General features: G+C 35.8%; 1 protein-coding gene across 7 annotated transcripts in view; it reads left to right on the plus strand.

Annotated features, from left to right (window-relative positions):
* TDRD3 (tudor domain containing 3) overlaps window positions 1-17844 on the plus strand; it is a 171992-nt gene that overhangs the window by 136569 nt on the left and 17579 nt on the right. For all 7 annotated transcript variants that reach the window (XM_058548277.1, XM_058548279.1, XM_058548278.1 and 4 more), the window contains one exon: window positions 12339-12464. In XM_058548277.1, coding sequence (XP_058404260.1) covers window positions 12339-12464 — 126 coding nt within the window. The remainder of the gene's footprint in view (window positions 1-12338; window positions 12465-17844) is intronic.

Here is a 17844-nt window from a genome sequence, read left to right on the forward strand (position 1 = left end):
ATTGCAGCAGCAGCTAATGATTGGAAGGAAACCCAAACTGCTTCTTTGTACTGTCTTTTTCTTCAAATTAATTTCTTTTTCTTTTATATTTCCCATTAAAATTTTCTTTTCCATTTGAATGTTACTAGTATAATGAACTTCTACATTAGGATTCTTCAAATGTAGGCCTAATGTAAAAATCCACAAATCTTTTTAAAGTAGTTTTTCTCACAAAATGGAAGAACTGTGTCCCTTTAAGCTAATAGTATTGCCTGCAAGGTTACAAAAATTTCCATCATTTTCTCTATGAAAAACCATTTTCCTTCATACTTTTGAAATCCTCTGGTTTGTAACAGCTTTCATAAATTGGTGACTCCTGTCCCAGCTCTGACACAAAGCTTCTCAGCCAGTCCTGCTGTCAGTGTACGTGGCTGCTTGACGTTGACAAGATTCTTGTCAAAACTGGGGTTTTGCGTAAATTCGTGTTTAACCCTGGACAGGCTTTTCCTGCTCATTTCAGTTCAGCTTTTAAAAGACTGTCATGCCCTTATCCAAGGATAATGAAAGTGAAATTTGGCTATGTATTATACATTTTACACTCTGAAGGAATTGATAAACTTTTGAGAGTCCATAAACTTTCCTAGTTTTACTGATTTCTCATTAAGCTTTAATTAGTAATTCTCAGTTTCACGAATCCCTGTACAGTATAAATGTTATCAGAGATAGCTCACTATCCCTTCCTTCTGGTCCAGGGGTCTATGTGCCTTACTTGTTATTTTAATAAGCAGCTTACGTTGTGTGTAGCGGGTGGGGAAGAGGAGCAGGAGAGGAAGGGGAAGGAATTTTAAGTTACATAAAGGAGTGCACATTAAATAATCTTATGGATGGATTTAGAATTTTAAAAAGTTGATTATTTTACCTTAATACTTTTCAAAAAGATGCATATTAAGTATCTGAAAAACTCAAGAAAATCTTTTGACTCTGATATAGAGACCTCATGCCTTCCTAACTTATTCTTGCTGACGTTGTTCCAGCCATGGCTGAATGGAGGAGAAATAGCTTCATTCTTGAACAACCAGAAGAACATAACACATATTTAATAGGAATAAACGCTTATTATGTTCTTCCTTTGTGTAAGATGATGAGCAAATTACTCTCCGAAGAATATATTATCAGTTCTCCCAGCCTCTAGCGAACATCTCAGATGTTTCAAGTGTGGGATTACAAGTGACTAAAACATGGTTCCTGAATTTCAGTAAACCTACAAATAGTATTATTATAGCAAAATATAATATGTTCAATAGCCTTAATTAAATCAGGTGATGTATACTGTCAAATTTTCCGTTACCTAACTTGATGGAAATAAGTTTATCTGTCTTATTATTCTTGAAGAAAATCTTTGTGATGCCTTTTCTTTCTTCAACCATCTAACCGTCAAAAATGATTGGGAAGGTCTCATAAGCTTGGCAAGAGAATGATTTTTTAAAAAAGCTAACTCCTCTTATACTGAACATTTTGAAATCTCAACATGAGGGGAAAAAAATCCATAAATTTAAGCATACTAAGAGTAATTTATATTTAGATAACAGCAAGATGATATGTTATTTCTCTACTAACTTGCTGAGGTAAATAAAGTAGGATAAATGGTTGAGATGTGAAGATTGGAGTTGCTTCTGTTTAAAACCTAGTTATAATTGGAACACATACATCAGGTGCCATATATAACTTGATTTAATATCTACAGGAACCCTATGAAATATTAGTATTCCTATTTTACACACAAGGAAAACTACAAATATAGGTTCAGAGCCATTACGTAACTTGCGTAAAATCATTGAGCTAGTAAGTTGCAGAGCTGATATTCAGGTTTTGGACTCACTGATGCCAAAGCACGTGATCCTGCACTTTACCTGTAAATGGAGATAAATGACACCAACCTACCTGAGGATTCTTGCTGGAGGTTAATGAAATAATGTATATAAAAATGTTCAGCATAGCAGTAAGTTTGTACTCAATATGTGATATACTGTTTTGATAAAGTGTCTTTCAGCCATTTAATTCATTCTTAGTTCCGATGAATTTAGAGAATTTTAAATAGAGAAGTGAAGATTTTGTGGGTAGAGGTGTCAGCTAATATTTCTCAAGGGGCTAGAAGGTGTTTTACAGAGGGTAGAAAAAACCAACCTGTTTCTTTAACCTACTATTCTATTGCTAAGAGTTTAATCTTACACTGAGATTCCCTTTTCATCTTCTAAATTTCACTGGAATCTAGTTTTAAAATTAAACTACATTTTAGTCACCCATCCAGGTGTTACCCTTTTAGATGGTAGTCCTCTAATTACCACTTTGCAAAGAAAAAAAAAAAAAAAGACTAACAAATCACCAAAATAACTTGTCAGAAAAACTAACTTGATATTGTGTAGTTATTTAGAATATACCAATGATAATACTGTGCCAAAATAATATCTTCCATTAGTGCATGGACTTCAACTGTGGTTAAATTTAAAACTTTAGGTTGGGAAAATAATTCTTTTCAAATATAGAATGAAATAGTTCTGGGAGTAGGTCATAGTGATTTTCCTTGATGACAAACACAATATGAGCAAGCAGTGATTGAGCAGCTGCTAAAAACATTAAAGCAAGGTTAGATTGCACTAACAGATTTATATAGAGCTTGTTCGTCGTGGGAAATAACAGTGTTATGTTCCCAGCATGCCATACTTGGAATATTATTCTGAATACTAGGTTATATTGAATAGTAAATATTAAAATGTACAAAGGAAGAGATGATCAAGATGATGGGAGATTCTGGAAATAATGCATTTGACAAATGATTCCAGGAACTGAGTCTTTTTATTCTAGAAAATAGAAGACTAAGGAAAGGTATAATACTTGTTTTAAAATAATTTAAAATATTTCATATGACAGAGGAAACAGGCTCAACTAGAAAATGTAGGTAGAAGTTCCAGAAATGCAGATTTGCACTTTCTAGTGAAGGATGCAGAGCAGTGGAGTTGGCTGCCCAAGGAAGCCTGAGCTCCTTCACCAGTTAGTTGAAGGAGGCGGGACCACCATCTGTGTGATGTGGTGGATGAATTTTGTATTGCAGGGAAGATCAGATCATTGACTTGTGGGGTGCCTCACATTTCTAAAACTATGGCTTTATTAACTGGCCTGATAATTGATAACAGTTTTAAAATTTTTGTTATCTTTATGTTTCACTAAAGAGAAATAATTTTTTTGTTCGTTATGCATACATTGTTAGTATGGGTTGTTGGGCATGAATGGGAGTTAAATGTGAAAATGATGTTTGTTACATTTGGCTTTTATTTGCTTTAAGATTTAAATTTTTAATTCTTTTCCTGTCAATCTTATGTTCCTTAACTTTGAGTAAGGGGGTGAAAACATCAGCAAATTATTTTATTTCTGTATTACTAGGTATTGTAATTTTTTCTTATAGTTACATAAAGCATGTCAAGTCATGTCTCTCCTCCCCACTCTAACCCTTAATACTTTTTAATGGCAAAGATCTGGCCTGTATTTTGTCAATCTGTCATGGAGGTTTTGTTCTAATTCTGTTTCATATATCTATATTACAGACCGCTGTAGCATACCATAACTGTCTGTCTCAGGTAGTCAGTTACATAAAATGCACTGGGCTGACCGTTTTAGAGTCAAAAGCAGACTGGCATTGTGATGTAGTAATTATTACTTTCAGAGAAAGAATTAGTTAACCCATCTTATATTGTGCTTGTTAGCCTATCAATTTCAGATGTAAAAATGATATAAATTATGAGAGGCAGTGAGATGATTAACCATTTGTGATTAGTGCTTATATGTCTTAACCATAAAATATTGTAAAACGTATTTGCTCAATAAGCATATTTGGGAAAGCAGTTGCTTTTGCAAAGATAATTTATTGCAAAGATAATTTGCATTGACTTGAAACGTATCAATAGGCATAGATAAGCATTTTCCATCATTAATCATCATTGCTATGCTTTCACTTTTTAAATATTGTTTCCAATTGTTTTCTTTTTATGGCATTTACTAAAATTTTAAGGGTGTGGTCTAAGGGCAAGATGTTCAGAGGTTAATTCTCTAATATATTCAGATTTTATGCAAATAATGTCTATAAATTTTGATTGATCATTTTCAGTAATGCTCCTTTGCTGATTTCCTCCTTCTTTCTATATTCTATTTGCCCTGTTTCTTTATAATTAAAAGAAAAGAAGAAAGACTCCCTTCCAAAAGAAACAAAAACAGTGGTAACAATAGAATGATTTATAATGTAAAATTATTAATTTTTGTGTGTAGATAGCTGTTGAATTTCTGAAGAAATAAAAGGAAAGCAGGTGGTAAGAATCTTTCTCCATGTATTGGCTCTTTCATTTTCTTCAGTTGCTTTTTCACTTTCCTTATCTTCCCAAAGCAATTTGAGGAATACTTTTACTTTTACAACAAAGTTCCTGATTTTTATCAAAACCTGTGAGTCTAGATAATTTAATTGAAATGGGCATGTATATTTTATTGTCAAAGGATTACTTAATAAGAATAATAGACAACATAGATGGCTTATTTCCTAAGCTCTTTATAGGTATTATCTCCTATAATTCTCCTAGTAAACCTGAGTTCATTACTGTTTACTATGTGAGAAAACTGAGATGTAGGGAAGTAGAGTAACATGCCTAGCAAGTGGTGGAATCGAAACTCAGACTCAGATCTGACTTAAGAAACTGAGGTCTTAAATACCAATGCCATGATAAAGTACCTCTCAAGGAAATCTGTGAGTAGATTGGCATCTTTTGGAGTAGTAATATGGTCTCTAGCTTGACTTCTGGACAAGGTTTTGGAATTTAACCTTTAGCTAAAACAGGCAATAAGTTTTAGAGAGGTACACATTTTTACAAATCATATATTCGTTCTTTGGACTTCACTGTAGTATTTCAACAAAGATGATGACCATTAAATGACGTTTATACTCGTATCAGGGCTGAAGCCATCCATATTGAGAATTGGCCATAAGCTAGCTATTAGAAAAAATTAAGCAAAACTGTCTGAAGCAAGAAATGTAAATGTACACCATGTGATGCAATGGAAAGAACTTAGGAGCCCACAGCCAAGAAGTCTTACTGAAGGATGGCCACTTATATAACTTGGGGTGAGTTACTCTGAGCCTTAAATTACTTCATCAGTAGAATGGTGAGATTAAGTAATTCAAAGCATTGTTGCAACAATTAAATGAGATAAAATGCAAAATGCCAGGCACACAGTAGAATAAACATTAATTCCTTTTTTTCTAGTCTAAGTTGTAAATAAACTCAGGTGTGTTTTTGTATAGACACCGAGTATCCATACTTTTATCATTTGGAATTTGATAAGGGTGACATGTTTAATAGTCTCTTTTTTGTACTATATTCTCCTAGTTAAAATATGGATGCAGCCTTTTGATGTTTAGTTGAATTTTCCTGAGTTCCTAAGCTGCCAAAAATAGCTTGTTTACTTTGCATTAAAGCATAGAAAATCTTAATGAAACAGGAAGAACAGTGATAACCAGTACTGCATTTGCTTTTACTGTTATTTAAACATCCAGTTTTCTCCTATGTTAAAGTTTAGTTGTCTTGTTTTCATTGTGCTTTAGTTGGCAGAGCATAGAATAAAACCCTTGAGCTGGGTATTCAGATGATTTCATATATCTTATAGAATCATCAACAATTTTAATTTTTGTATAACTTTAGAAAACATACTCTGGGGCTGGCTTGGTGGCATAGTGGTTAAGTGCGCGTGCTCCACTGCAGTGGCCTGGGGTTCGGATCCCGGGCGTGCACTGACGCACCACTTGTCAAGCCATGCTGTGGCAGCATCCCATATAAAGTAGAGGAAGATGGGCATGGATGTTAGCCCAGGGCCAGTCTTCCTCAGCAAAAAGAGGAGGATTGGCAACAGATGTTAGCTCAGGGCTAATCTTCGTCACCAAAAAAAAAAAAAAGAAAATATATTCTTTTCTAAAAAGGGAAGATCAGAACCACAGTGAAATGTCTTACAGTTCTTCTGAAATTCTGCATAATACAAGAATGAAAACGTTATGTTATGTCAGCCATGCATTTTGGAACAGTTGTTTAGTAATTAGATTTGGAATCAGATTTTTTTTTTTGTCTTGAATCGGTTTTTTTTTTTTTTGCCGTAAAATATTTGGTTTAAATAAAATGTTACTGGACATGGTACATATTAAAGAGATTATTTTAGAGCTTCTCTGAGGGGAGGGAAACTATAATTCCCCATTATATTTTATTCTAACATGGAATCTTATTTTACTCAAAGTTTCAAAAATAGATAAATTAGTCTATTATAAAATTTACTTATTTCAGTTATATATATATATAATAACTTTCTCATATGTTAATGATGCCTGAGATATTTTTTTTTCCCATTTACATATAGAAGGTAAGTCTTTGTTATCGAATGAGACATTTAATTTATAGAGGTCAAAAGTAGGGTTTAGATTTTCTCTGTGATAGAGGGCAAAGGTGAAAAGGCGCTGAGCTCAGAGTCAGAGGCCTGTATTCCAGCTCCTGTTCTTCCACTAGCTCACTTTCTTATATTAATCTAGTCACTCGACCCAGCTGGTTCCCACTGTACAGCAGAGGTTGAACTAGGTTGGATTTTTAATTTTTGTGCCTTAAGGATTGCAGAGCTTGGAGGGACTGAGGAAGAGAAAGCCAAGGCGTTACTGCTCACATACACGTGTAAAAACACCCACTTTAACCTGAGCTCATCTGTTTTATATTGAAATTCTATGTAAGATTTCATTTGCAAGAAGACTGCCACATTTACCCAAAATATAGATAATAATAATTTTTTTAAATTTGAATCTGCTCAATTAGATTATCTTCAGTTTCTCTGACAATTTATTATATCTGCGTTCCTTGCCCTCATTACTCAGAAATGTAGTGAAGAGTAGACAGGACTGAATCAGAATACCTGTGTTCTAGCTCAGGTTATGGTACTAATTACTTGAGCAAATAATAGCTTCTTTGTTGGACTGACTATCTTCACAGAAACTTCCTGTTTTATAATCTGTGGTTTCAGGCTACCACTGGCCCTGTTTGTTTTGTGGAGCTGTAAACATTGAATTGCAACATATTTCTTAAACAAGGATAATTGGTAAAGTAGGGTTCGGTGTTGATCATAATGCATGACTCCTGTGGACACAAATGTTATCCGTAATCTTTACAGAAAATAAGAGCTGATCCAGCTTTTAGTCTCAATTTTCAGTGACTCTAATATAATAGAATATTAGTATAATTGACTTAAAAATATTTTAAGTTCTACTTTTGGAGTCCATTACACAATTTTTTGTTTTTGAATGAGGCAGAGATACTTTTTCATTATTTGGATTGGAAAGTAAAATCAAAGGTCAGAGTTGTCTAATGGGGACCAAGAGGAAATGTTAGAAATATCCAAGGTAGAATCAGTTCAACCTAGAGCCAGTTCAGAAAGCTCAGTAATCTTCACAGTGGTTTTCATACATTAATAATCCTTGTGGCATTCCCAAGGATGAAATAAATTTAATTCTCATATTCTAGTTACTGATAACCACAGGAAGAATCTGAGTGGATCGAGATGTGCCATAAAGGCAGGTCAACAAATACTTCATGAAATATTAAAGATCTACCATATCATCAGCACTATATGAGGCACAAAGTATCCCACTGACATGGCCTATTTTACAGCTCATTTTTTAAAATAAACTTTATTTTGTTAATAGACTTTATTTTTTAGAGCGGTTTTAGATTCACAGTAAAACTGAATGAAAGGTACAGAAATTTCCCAAAAATCCCCACCCCCACGCATGCATAGCATCCCTCATTGTCAACATCCCCCACCAGAGTAGTACATTTGTTACAATTGATAAACCTACAATGACACATTATTATCGCCCATAGTTTACATTAGGATTCACTCTTGGTGTACGTTCTTTGGGTTTGGACAAATGTATAATGACATATATCCATCATAATAGTATCATACAGAATAGTTTCACTGCCCTAAAAATCCTGTGTGCTCTGCCTATTCATCCCTCCATCCTCCCTAACCCTTGGCAACCACTGATCTTTTTTACTGTCTCCGTAGTTTTGCCTTTATTACATGATCTTTTGGGAAGGCAGATTTGTCTTTAAAATGGTTATTTGACTAGGTTTTATATTAACATTAGTTTATATTTCTATAAACTGACTACACAAGCTGACCAGGCAGGCAAAGGTGGTCTGGAAATTCAGAGAGTAAGTGGTTTATATGTGTTTCACTGAAGGAGATATGTACTCATTAGTATTTCATTGTTCAAAGTAGCCTAAATATCAGGGATTATTGTTGAGGGTACATGGTATACATTTCATATGCTGGCTTATGTTTTTGTGACTGCTATACAAATTCTATTAGAAGGAACAGACTAGAATAAATTTTATTAAATTACACATAAAAGAAGCTATTAAAGGACAGGTGACAGTATCAATAAGTTTTTCTGTTTTCTATGAAGGAAATTGCCATCTTCACTCCCCACCCTTGCCAATCAAATGATCTCTCATTGTCTCCTCACAAAATTACAGCTGTGGGAAAATGCTGAAGAAATGATAATTTAAGATAAAGGGATTCAGTAAGTTAAGCAAATATGAATATGTAGCTGGAGCAGAGGAAAACATAATATTGTCAGCAAATAGAGCCCCCCACGAAAGTTCCCTAGAGAGCTGGGTCAGCATTTAGGCCTTAGAGGCAGAGGCAGAAGAAATATCCAAAAAGAAAAAGAGGAATGGTGCCAAACCCAAACTTCCTGAATTTCAGAATTATTTTCCAGGCTGCCCTGGCACTTAGGAGTGGGAGGTTTTCTCCTCCTTCATTTGTGTAGCCCAGAGTTTCTCAACCTCGGCACTGTTGGCATTAGGACTGGATAATTACTTTGCCCTGTGGGCTGTCCTGTGCATTGTAGGATGTTTAGCAGCATCCTTGGCCTCTACTCATTAAATGTAGCAACAGCTCCTCCCCGCCGCACCCCTACAGTTTGTAACAACCAAAATTGTCTCCAGACACTGCCTAATGCCCCCTGGGGGGTGTAATCACTCCCAGTTGAGAACCACTGATCTAGCACCTTCCTTAGAGTACTGGTTTGTACACTTAGCTGGACTTCACCTTACTATTTGTGGAACAGAGAACATGATCTACTTAAGTGTGTTTCACACCTCCTACTGAAGTATGTTCCAGGTTCCGAGTGACTGATTTACAGTGAGCTTTTGCAACACAGCTCATTTATAAATGAGGGCATATGTATTTGTCTGTGTGCTCACTCCAGATACGGTGTGCACTAATGAGAGACTGAAGATGATATGCAGGAAAGATGTAGTTGTGACCTGTCAAATGTGTTTTACAGGTAAAGTTGTGCATCTCCTTTTTGCATTGGTGCTTTTTTTCCCCAAAAATATCACTTTATTCATGCTTGATGTCACAATGATTATTGTGTTTTGTATCTTTCCATTAAAAGAAGCAATAAAATAGTAAATATTGGCATGAGAAGAGGGCACATTTCGAATATTAGTTATTTAGTATTTTAAAACCAGGTTTTATCTGATAGCATGGCTGAAGTGAGCAAAAATCTGAGTCCCGACACAATGGTTCTAAATCTCAAAAACTTAGGTGAAGATGACGTTAGACAGTTCCTTTTTATGAAAGTTATCACAATTCTTTCAAAGAACCTTGTCTGAGTGTCAGAAACCAAATGGCCCTTGTCTAGACTCTTCCTCTAATGAGCTCTGTGACTCGGGAAAATCTCTTCACCTCTCTGGGTTTAGAGTCCTCATCTGTCAAATCCAGGGGGACAGACTAGATGGCCTTCCAGGACTGGCCAGCTCAAATGTAGTATCTATTTTTAAAAATATGTTCATGAATTATGAAATTAGACATTTGTTTGAGTTTTAAATCTGTTACAGAGTAGTGAAACCTAAAGGTTTGGAGATAGGCTAAGAAGAAGAACAAGGTATAAATTTTATTCAAAGATAATTCCAAATAGACTGATGTATTCAGTTGAGCTATGTGTTGTATAAAATGAAGGAGGTACTCATTCAGTGCTAAAAATTGCTAGCTATAGACTACAGGAAGTGGTTTTTCTGAGTAACCAGGTTTGCCCTCACTACTCTACAGAAGGAATATTTAAAAGTTAAAAAAGCAAGATTGTGCCTTTGACAATAACTGCAAACCAAGCTGTCAGAATCGTTTTTACTTTTTGCTTCTACTTTGTATAAAAAGATTGTGAAGACATCAAATAATGTGAAAGAAATCTCAGTCAGTCATCTGTAAAACCATTTAATTGGCTCTGGCTTGTGTAGTCAGTGAATCTTTTAAACACAGTAGACACAGCTTTTCAAATAGCAATGTTATATTTATTGTATAAATCCAGCTCACTCACTCAGCAAATGTAGTGTCCTACCTTTAACAGTGTATTTTATTGATAAAGTATAGATTTTTAGATGTCTTCTAGCCAGTTCTGCAGCTGGGTGTGGAGAAAAATAACATTCCATTGTAGCTCCTGAAATAATTACTTCATCTCCTACAGTACCAAATATATTTTCATCCTTCTCAATTAATATGGAAAGCTTCAAATGTTGTCATGTCATAAAATTAAATAGTTCCTTTTCAAATTTAGCTATAATATTTGACAATCATCATTCAGAACAGTGACCAAATAATTCTCTCCTTTCTTGAACACTTTTTAATTTTTCTTCCTGCATTTTAATGGCTTTGCTAAATTATAGACATAATATCTGATGCTTCTAACCATTTTGAGATTGATTGTTAATAAAAGAGGCATAGAGAAGGGAGGGCTAATCTGGAAGTTTGTCTCTAAAATGTAGTTATTGAGTTATGCCAGATATATTGTCAGACTTCTTGAATCTCTTATTTAGGTAATGATGACTCCTTAAGGATGATACCTAATTTTTGGTTATTGGTTTATTTCTTTTATATGCAGACTAAGACTTAAAGATTTAAGCAGCAGTGTTTGAATCAAAACCCAGGTTTGCCTTGAAAGTATTAGGGCAAAGTCACAAAGCTTTCCTGGGCTTCAGTGTCCTTTAAATAAAATAATGGTTCTTTCTTAAGAATACCATGGAGGATACCTAATGATGAGAACTATGTTCATGCCAACTATTAAATATCATTTCTAAATAATAGGATTTGATCAAATTATCTTAGCATCTTTTGCTTCCATCAGGTAAAATTGCAAAAGTGGGATCTGTAAAATTTAAAGAATAGAACTCAGTCTTTCATATAATTTCCTATGTTATTAGTAGGGTCAAAGGAAAGCAATCTTTTGGGAAAGAAGATTCAAAGATAAAAGGAGGAGGAAGAAATATGATAAATTTCCAAAATCATACAAATTATTGTGCTCTGATAATTCAGTTGGAATTTAAACTCTACTTTTGAAATAGATGCTGTCTCTTTCAAAAAACTGAGAACCAATTTTTTTCTGTCTCTAAAAGGGAAAATATGTCATAGCTGCATTAATTTAAAAACACTAAAATAACAGGGTGGCAGCACTCAGTAAGAAACCAGTGTGGCTTTTGGCTACATTTCTGTTGCTTCTAAGTCCTTTTCAAGTATTTTAATTAACTGTACTCTTTTTGCTGTTTAATCTGCTTATCCTTTTTCCTATGCTATTCCTTGACCTGGTAGATCTACCCCGTCAGTAAGAAAGAACATGAGAAGAAAATAGTTTGTGTCTTGCTGTGGTGATCGCTATGTCTTGCATGAAGCTTTCTTTATATGTAAAGTGTTTTTCCCTCCTCATTCCAATCCATTATTTTTTCCTGTCTCTAGATGTAAGGTTCTTAACGATGTTGGAGATTTCATCAGATGAGGACAGACAGCTGGTGAACATTCTCTGGCTCTTCAACCCCTTTTCCATATCTTACTGAAACCCCTTTCCATGATAAATACCTAGAAATATTGAGAAGACCAAATAGTCAAGAAAATTTTTACTATAATGCTCGCTTTTCTGTGTTTTCACCACAGTGTCAAGTCGTTTGATGAGATAATTATGCTATTATGTGGAAATAGTTTCATTTTCTAGAATTAAATTTGATTCTAATATTACCACTATGAATTTTATTCTTCTCTTACCAAAGACCAAAAGTTTTAACAATGTCCCTGCCCTATTTTTTTCCTTCCCCTGCCTCCCTCTGTTATAAAAGTTGACAGATGTGAATCCCAGGGCAACTTAAGAGGGTAAATCAAAATGGGGACCATAAAGTGTATTTGACTTAGGAAACTTGGAGCTATTTTGAACATGTTAAATCACTACTCTTTGCAAATAGGAGGAAGAAGGCACCTACGACCAAACTATTGAGTTCCGTAGAGGAGGTGACGGCCAGCCACGGCGATCCACTCGGCCAACCCAGCAGTTTTATCAACCTCCCCGGGCTCGGAACTAATATGAAAAGGTAAAGTCGACATTGTGAGATGGTTTCCAAATAAAAAAAGATGCTATTCATGTTAAATATGTAGGTCCAATTATTAATATTTCATAATAATATAACAAAGATATTTTAAAACTTTCATTTATAAAGTATTTAAGATTATACTGTAGTTACAACTACTTTTCCACTAAATTTTTCCCTACAAATGCTATCCCTAATCGCTTTTTTTCTCTTTACCTCCTCTCTTCTTTTGGAGGTGATGACAATCAGTGAAATGACTAGATGTTTGAAAGCAGCAAGATGAAAGAAAACTAAGTACTGGATAATCACCAACCTGGATAACTGAGTTTATTTTTTATTGTTTAATTAATTTTAATTAATTTTAAGAAAGAGGAAATGTTTCATAGTATATCTTCAGGAATTGGTGAGGACAGCATGATTGCTTATTGAGATGTAATTTTGGGGCCCTGTGCTATAGATCCAGAAACTTTCATCTCCAATAGTAAGGAAAAGAAGTATAACAAAAAAGTCAGGAAATAATGGGACCAATCTAAGACATCTCATTTTGATGAACAAAGACCATATTTCTTACTGTGTTTTTGAAAGGAAATATTTTTGCCATCTTGGGTAACATTTCTGTTTTTTCCTTATGCCAGGGCTTTTGAATATTTTTTTTAGTAATCATAGTTTTCCCATTATAGCTTTTGTTATATATCACTCTAAAGACTATTTTAGACTTAACCGTATTTTTTTTTCTCAGTAGCAAGACCACTGAGAATTTTTAAGAAATTTTTCTCAGTTCCTCATTTCAGCTATTCATTCTGCTAAAGCTGTTATCCACATTGTATTTTTCCCCTGCTAGGTGACTCTCAATTTTTCAAACCTGCTATGGCTGTTTAGTGCTTGAAATGCAGCTAGCCTGAATTGAAATGTGCTGTACATGAAAAATGCATACTAGATTTCAAAGACAGTTAAAAAAAATCTCAATTTTTATTGGTTAAATATTGAAATGATAATATTTTAGATACATTGGGTTAAATAAAATGTTATTAAAATTAATTTCACCTATTTATTTTTACTTTTTTTAATGTGGCTACTGGAAAATTAATTAATATAATGTGTCTCACATTATACTTCTGTGGGACAGCACTGTCGCAGAGTCTTATATTTCCTTCAGCTTCCCCAAGTCTCCTTCACTGGTTAAAAATTAGTTTTGTCATCCTAAGTGAAGAAATGTTTTCTTCTGTTTTCTAGCTCTTAGCTCCATAGGTAGTAGGAAGCTTGATGCTACTTGACTTGTGATTTACCGGAGCAAGCCACTGTAGAATCTTTTTGCTCTTATCCTTGGTTTTTCTTTGTGCTTAATACAAGGCCATCAAGTAAACAGACGTGACCTACTGTCCATAGTATCACAGAAGAGCTCCTTCTGGACTTGGGGCATTTTTCTGTAGCGTGCAAGAACTGACCAAAGCAGAATCGAAGTATATGTAAGGACTTCAGCAACTTTATGTTGTGCAAGGTTGAGCATCCACTTTTAAAATAAGCTCAGTGTACTTATAATTAAATCTCTTTTAAGGTGAATGAAAACTGAGAATTCCCTCTTAGCTTTCTAAAGTCTGTCAGATTTTTTTACAACAAGGTTTTAAAATAAGGCCAAAGGTTCTCAACTCCCTGAAGGCTCTAGGGCAGGGGTTGCCTGACAGTGGGTGCTGGACCCTAGGACTCTGTAGGGGTGCCTGGGGGCTAGGACCTCGCAGGGCCAGAAGTAGAGAGATCGCAAGAGTGAGGAAGGGGGAGCCTTCAGTCCTCTCAGCCCTTCTTGAGTTTCCTTCATATATTTTATATACTAGGGTTTCATGGAAAATTTCCTTTGAAAAAGAGTATACTGCTTAAAAGTAAATTACAAACTGCAATCCTGGGGTAATTGTAGCTTATTCATATCAAATAGTACAATGCACACTGTTCCTAATCAATTTAAACATCACAATCTTAGTGGTTTTCTCTGCTTTCTGAGTTAAAACTTTCATCTTTCCCAGACACTTGCTTTGGATTGTACTGTTGACATGGGAAATGTGTGACAGAAAGTTTGAGTTCCTAACATCAAAAAGAAAATTAGTTTTGGTGTGTGTGTGTGTGGGGGGGATAGTCTCATGATGATATCCCTAAAAAACCTCTCACTACAAAATTTACCCTAAAAAATAAATTAAAAAGCAAGGCACGTGATCTTTGTTGAAAAAAATTATTTTTTATTCATTTTTGCATTTTAATTCAAAGATGAAAAATTTGAAGCAGAATTAAATATCTTTTTGATATACTGTGTTTGAATGGGCAATTCAGCAATAATAAGAATTTCTTTTTTTGCTTTTGTCATACAACTGAATATATTATTTTCTTCTTGAGAGAAAAGATATTTTCTTTTTATTTCCTTATTCCTGGTTTCCATTAAGTTAAACATTTAAAAAGATATACATTGTAGCCAGCCATTTGACTTCTAGCAAGTATAAGCATGAATTCTAATATATGCTGAAATTTTGCTAAGGTTTTGTTATCTAAACTTATTCAAGATTGTAAGACACACTTAGGGTGCTTTCTATTATCACTTTAAAAAAATATAATTTTGTAGTCATCATCTTTCTTTTTATGTTTTGCATAATTTTCTAAGTGATGAATGACATATAGTAGCTGTTCAGTAAGTGTTTATTAAATGTGTTTATTAAGTGTTTATTAAAAAAAGTGTAAATTTGGGGCTGGCCCAGTGGCGTAGCAGTTAAGTGTGCATGCTCCACTGCGGCGGCCTGAGGTTTGGATCCCAGGCATGCACGGACACACCGCTTGTTAAGCCATGCTGTGGCGGTGTCCCATATAAAGTGGAGGAAGATGGGCACGGATGTTAGCCCAGGGCCAGTCTTCCTCAGCAAAAAGAGGGGGATTGGCGACGGACATTAGCAGAGCTGATCTTCCTCACCAAGAAAAAAAAAAAAGTGTAAATTAAATATGTGTATATATTGATAAAATTTTTGTTGTGTAATTTATGCATTCCTTGATTGTCCTAAAAAGATTTTTTACAAGCCCCCTACACCACCACCTCACATACACATATACTTTCCCACAGGTGGAGAGGGAATTGGATTCTACTTAAACCTGGTACTAAGGGCAACATCAGAGACTAGTGAAAGCAGGAGACAGCTGGGAGTCAGGGCTAGGTGAGAGAAGGAGGCCTCGGGAGCAATGTGCAGAAATAGGCCCAAGTCTGAGAAAAGTGGCGGCAAGTCAGATCCGAACTTTGAGGGGAGATGGGGCCCAAAACTCCAAACTTCTAGTTCCTGGATTCGTCATAATTGTTACAGACAACTTAGAAATATGAGCATATGGATAGAGAAACTACGCATAGTTCTTTAATCCGTGAAACCAACCAAAACTATGTCATTTGAAAAGATTTCTGAAATGATTGGAATCCTAGGAACTAGATACTAATTATTAGTAGGAGCAGGCCTTAGAAATGAATTTTTTTTTTTTTTTGTGAGGAAGATCAGCCCTGAGCTAACATCCATGCCAATCCTCCTCTTTTTGCTGAGGAAGACTGGCCCTGAGCTAACATCCGTGCCCATCTTCCTCTACTTTATGTGGGACACCACCACAGCATGGCCTGACAAGTGGTGCACTGGTGCGCGCCCGGGATCCGAACGCGGGCCATCAGCAGCGGAGTGTGCACACTTAACCGCTACGCCACGAGGCCGGCCCCTAGAAATGAATTTTAAGCTTCATTTTCATGGTAGGGTAGAGACCTCTGAAGACATTCTAAAGGCCGAGGAAGGCTTAAAGAAGGGAAGAAGCAGAGTCCACAGGAAGCAGCTTTCAGTGGCTACAATTTAGTATGTGAACCAAAACAATGGGTGTTAAAAACATTTGTTGGTGGTGACTAAAGAGTATGGCTTTAGACACATTGAGAGTTTGACTTTGATGTGTTTGGTGCTATGATGAACTCTGAATAAGAGTGATATAATGAAAATTAGGCTTAAGAAAGATTGCTGTTGGCAGTAGGAAGGATTACAGTACCAGGAGGGAAAGAATCTCAGAAGTGATTGCAATGGTCCAGTCTAAGAGTGGTTAGAGTTTTATGTCCTGCTGTGAAGAGAGAGATATGGCAGCCTGTGTGGGAAAAGTGTTAAGACACATCAGTGTGAAGCTCCCTAGTGCTGTGGAGGTTTAGGCTCAGCATGCGAAGTGGTTTAATAAATGTTAACTCACTTTGAACTTCATTTCTAGTTTGTTATTTGTTTGATGAAAGAATGGTCTTCACAGTTTCATGTATTACCAGAAACCTTGAGACCAATAGCTAAGCATAGACTGCTACATAAATACCATGACTTGGTTTATTTTCTAAGGTTCAGGTTTTTTTGTTTGTTTGTTTGTTTTGTTTTTGTTTTTGTGAGGAAGATCAGCCCTGAGCTAACACCTGTGCTAATCCTCCTCCCTTTTTTGTTTTTTTTTTGCTGAGGAAGACTGGCTCTGAGCTAACATCTATTACCAATCCTCCTCCTTTTTTTTCTCTCCCCAAAGCCCCAGTAAATAGTTGTATGTCATAGTTGCACATCCTTCTAGTTGCTGCATGTGGGACACGGCCTCAAAATGGCCGGAGAAGCAGTGCATCGGTGCGTGCCCAGGATCCGAACCCAGGCCACCAGTAGCAGCGCGCGCGCACTTAACCGCTAAGCCACGGGGCTGGCCCTAAGGTCCAGGTTTTAACACCGTTTTTAGCTGGTAAAAAAATGGTTTATTTATTTATTTATTTATTTATTTATTTATTTATTTATTTTTTTGTGAGGAAGATCAGCCCTGAGCTAACATCCATGCTAATCCTCCTCTTTTTGCTAAGGAAGACCGGCTCTGAGCTAACATCTGTTGCCAATCCTCCTCCTTTTTTTTTGTTCCCCAAAGCCCCAGTAGATAGTTGTATGTCATAGTTGCACATCCTTCTAGTTGCTGTATGTGGGACACAGCCTCAGCATGGCCGGAGAAGCGGTGCGTCAGTGCGCACCTGGGATCCGAACCTGGGCTGCCAGTAGCGGAGCGCACCCTCTTAACCGCTAAGCCACAGGGCCGGCCCACCAAAAATGTATTTTTTAAATACCAGTTTTTTTTGACAATCTCATCCAGCATCCTTTTGCAGAATTTTTCAAATCAAGGTCAGGAAAATGATCACTAGAAAGATAGCTGTTAGAGAACCCCATGAAGCCGGCGGAAGGCATCATGTGAGGATAATAGTACCCAAAGCTCTTTATTTTCTAAGCAGCAGGCTATTTACTTTGGAAGACTTATGAGCTGTTCGTGTGCAGCTGTGGCAACTCTCCCCATCCTTGCCCAAGCATTCTTTCTGGTGAAGCTGAAATAGGACTGGAGCAAA

The sequence above is a fragment of the Diceros bicornis genome, chromosome 9 (genome assembly GCF_020826845.1).
Source record: "Diceros bicornis minor isolate mBicDic1 chromosome 9, mDicBic1.mat.cur, whole genome shotgun sequence".
NCBI lineage: Eukaryota > Metazoa > Chordata > Mammalia > Perissodactyla > Rhinocerotidae > Diceros > Diceros bicornis.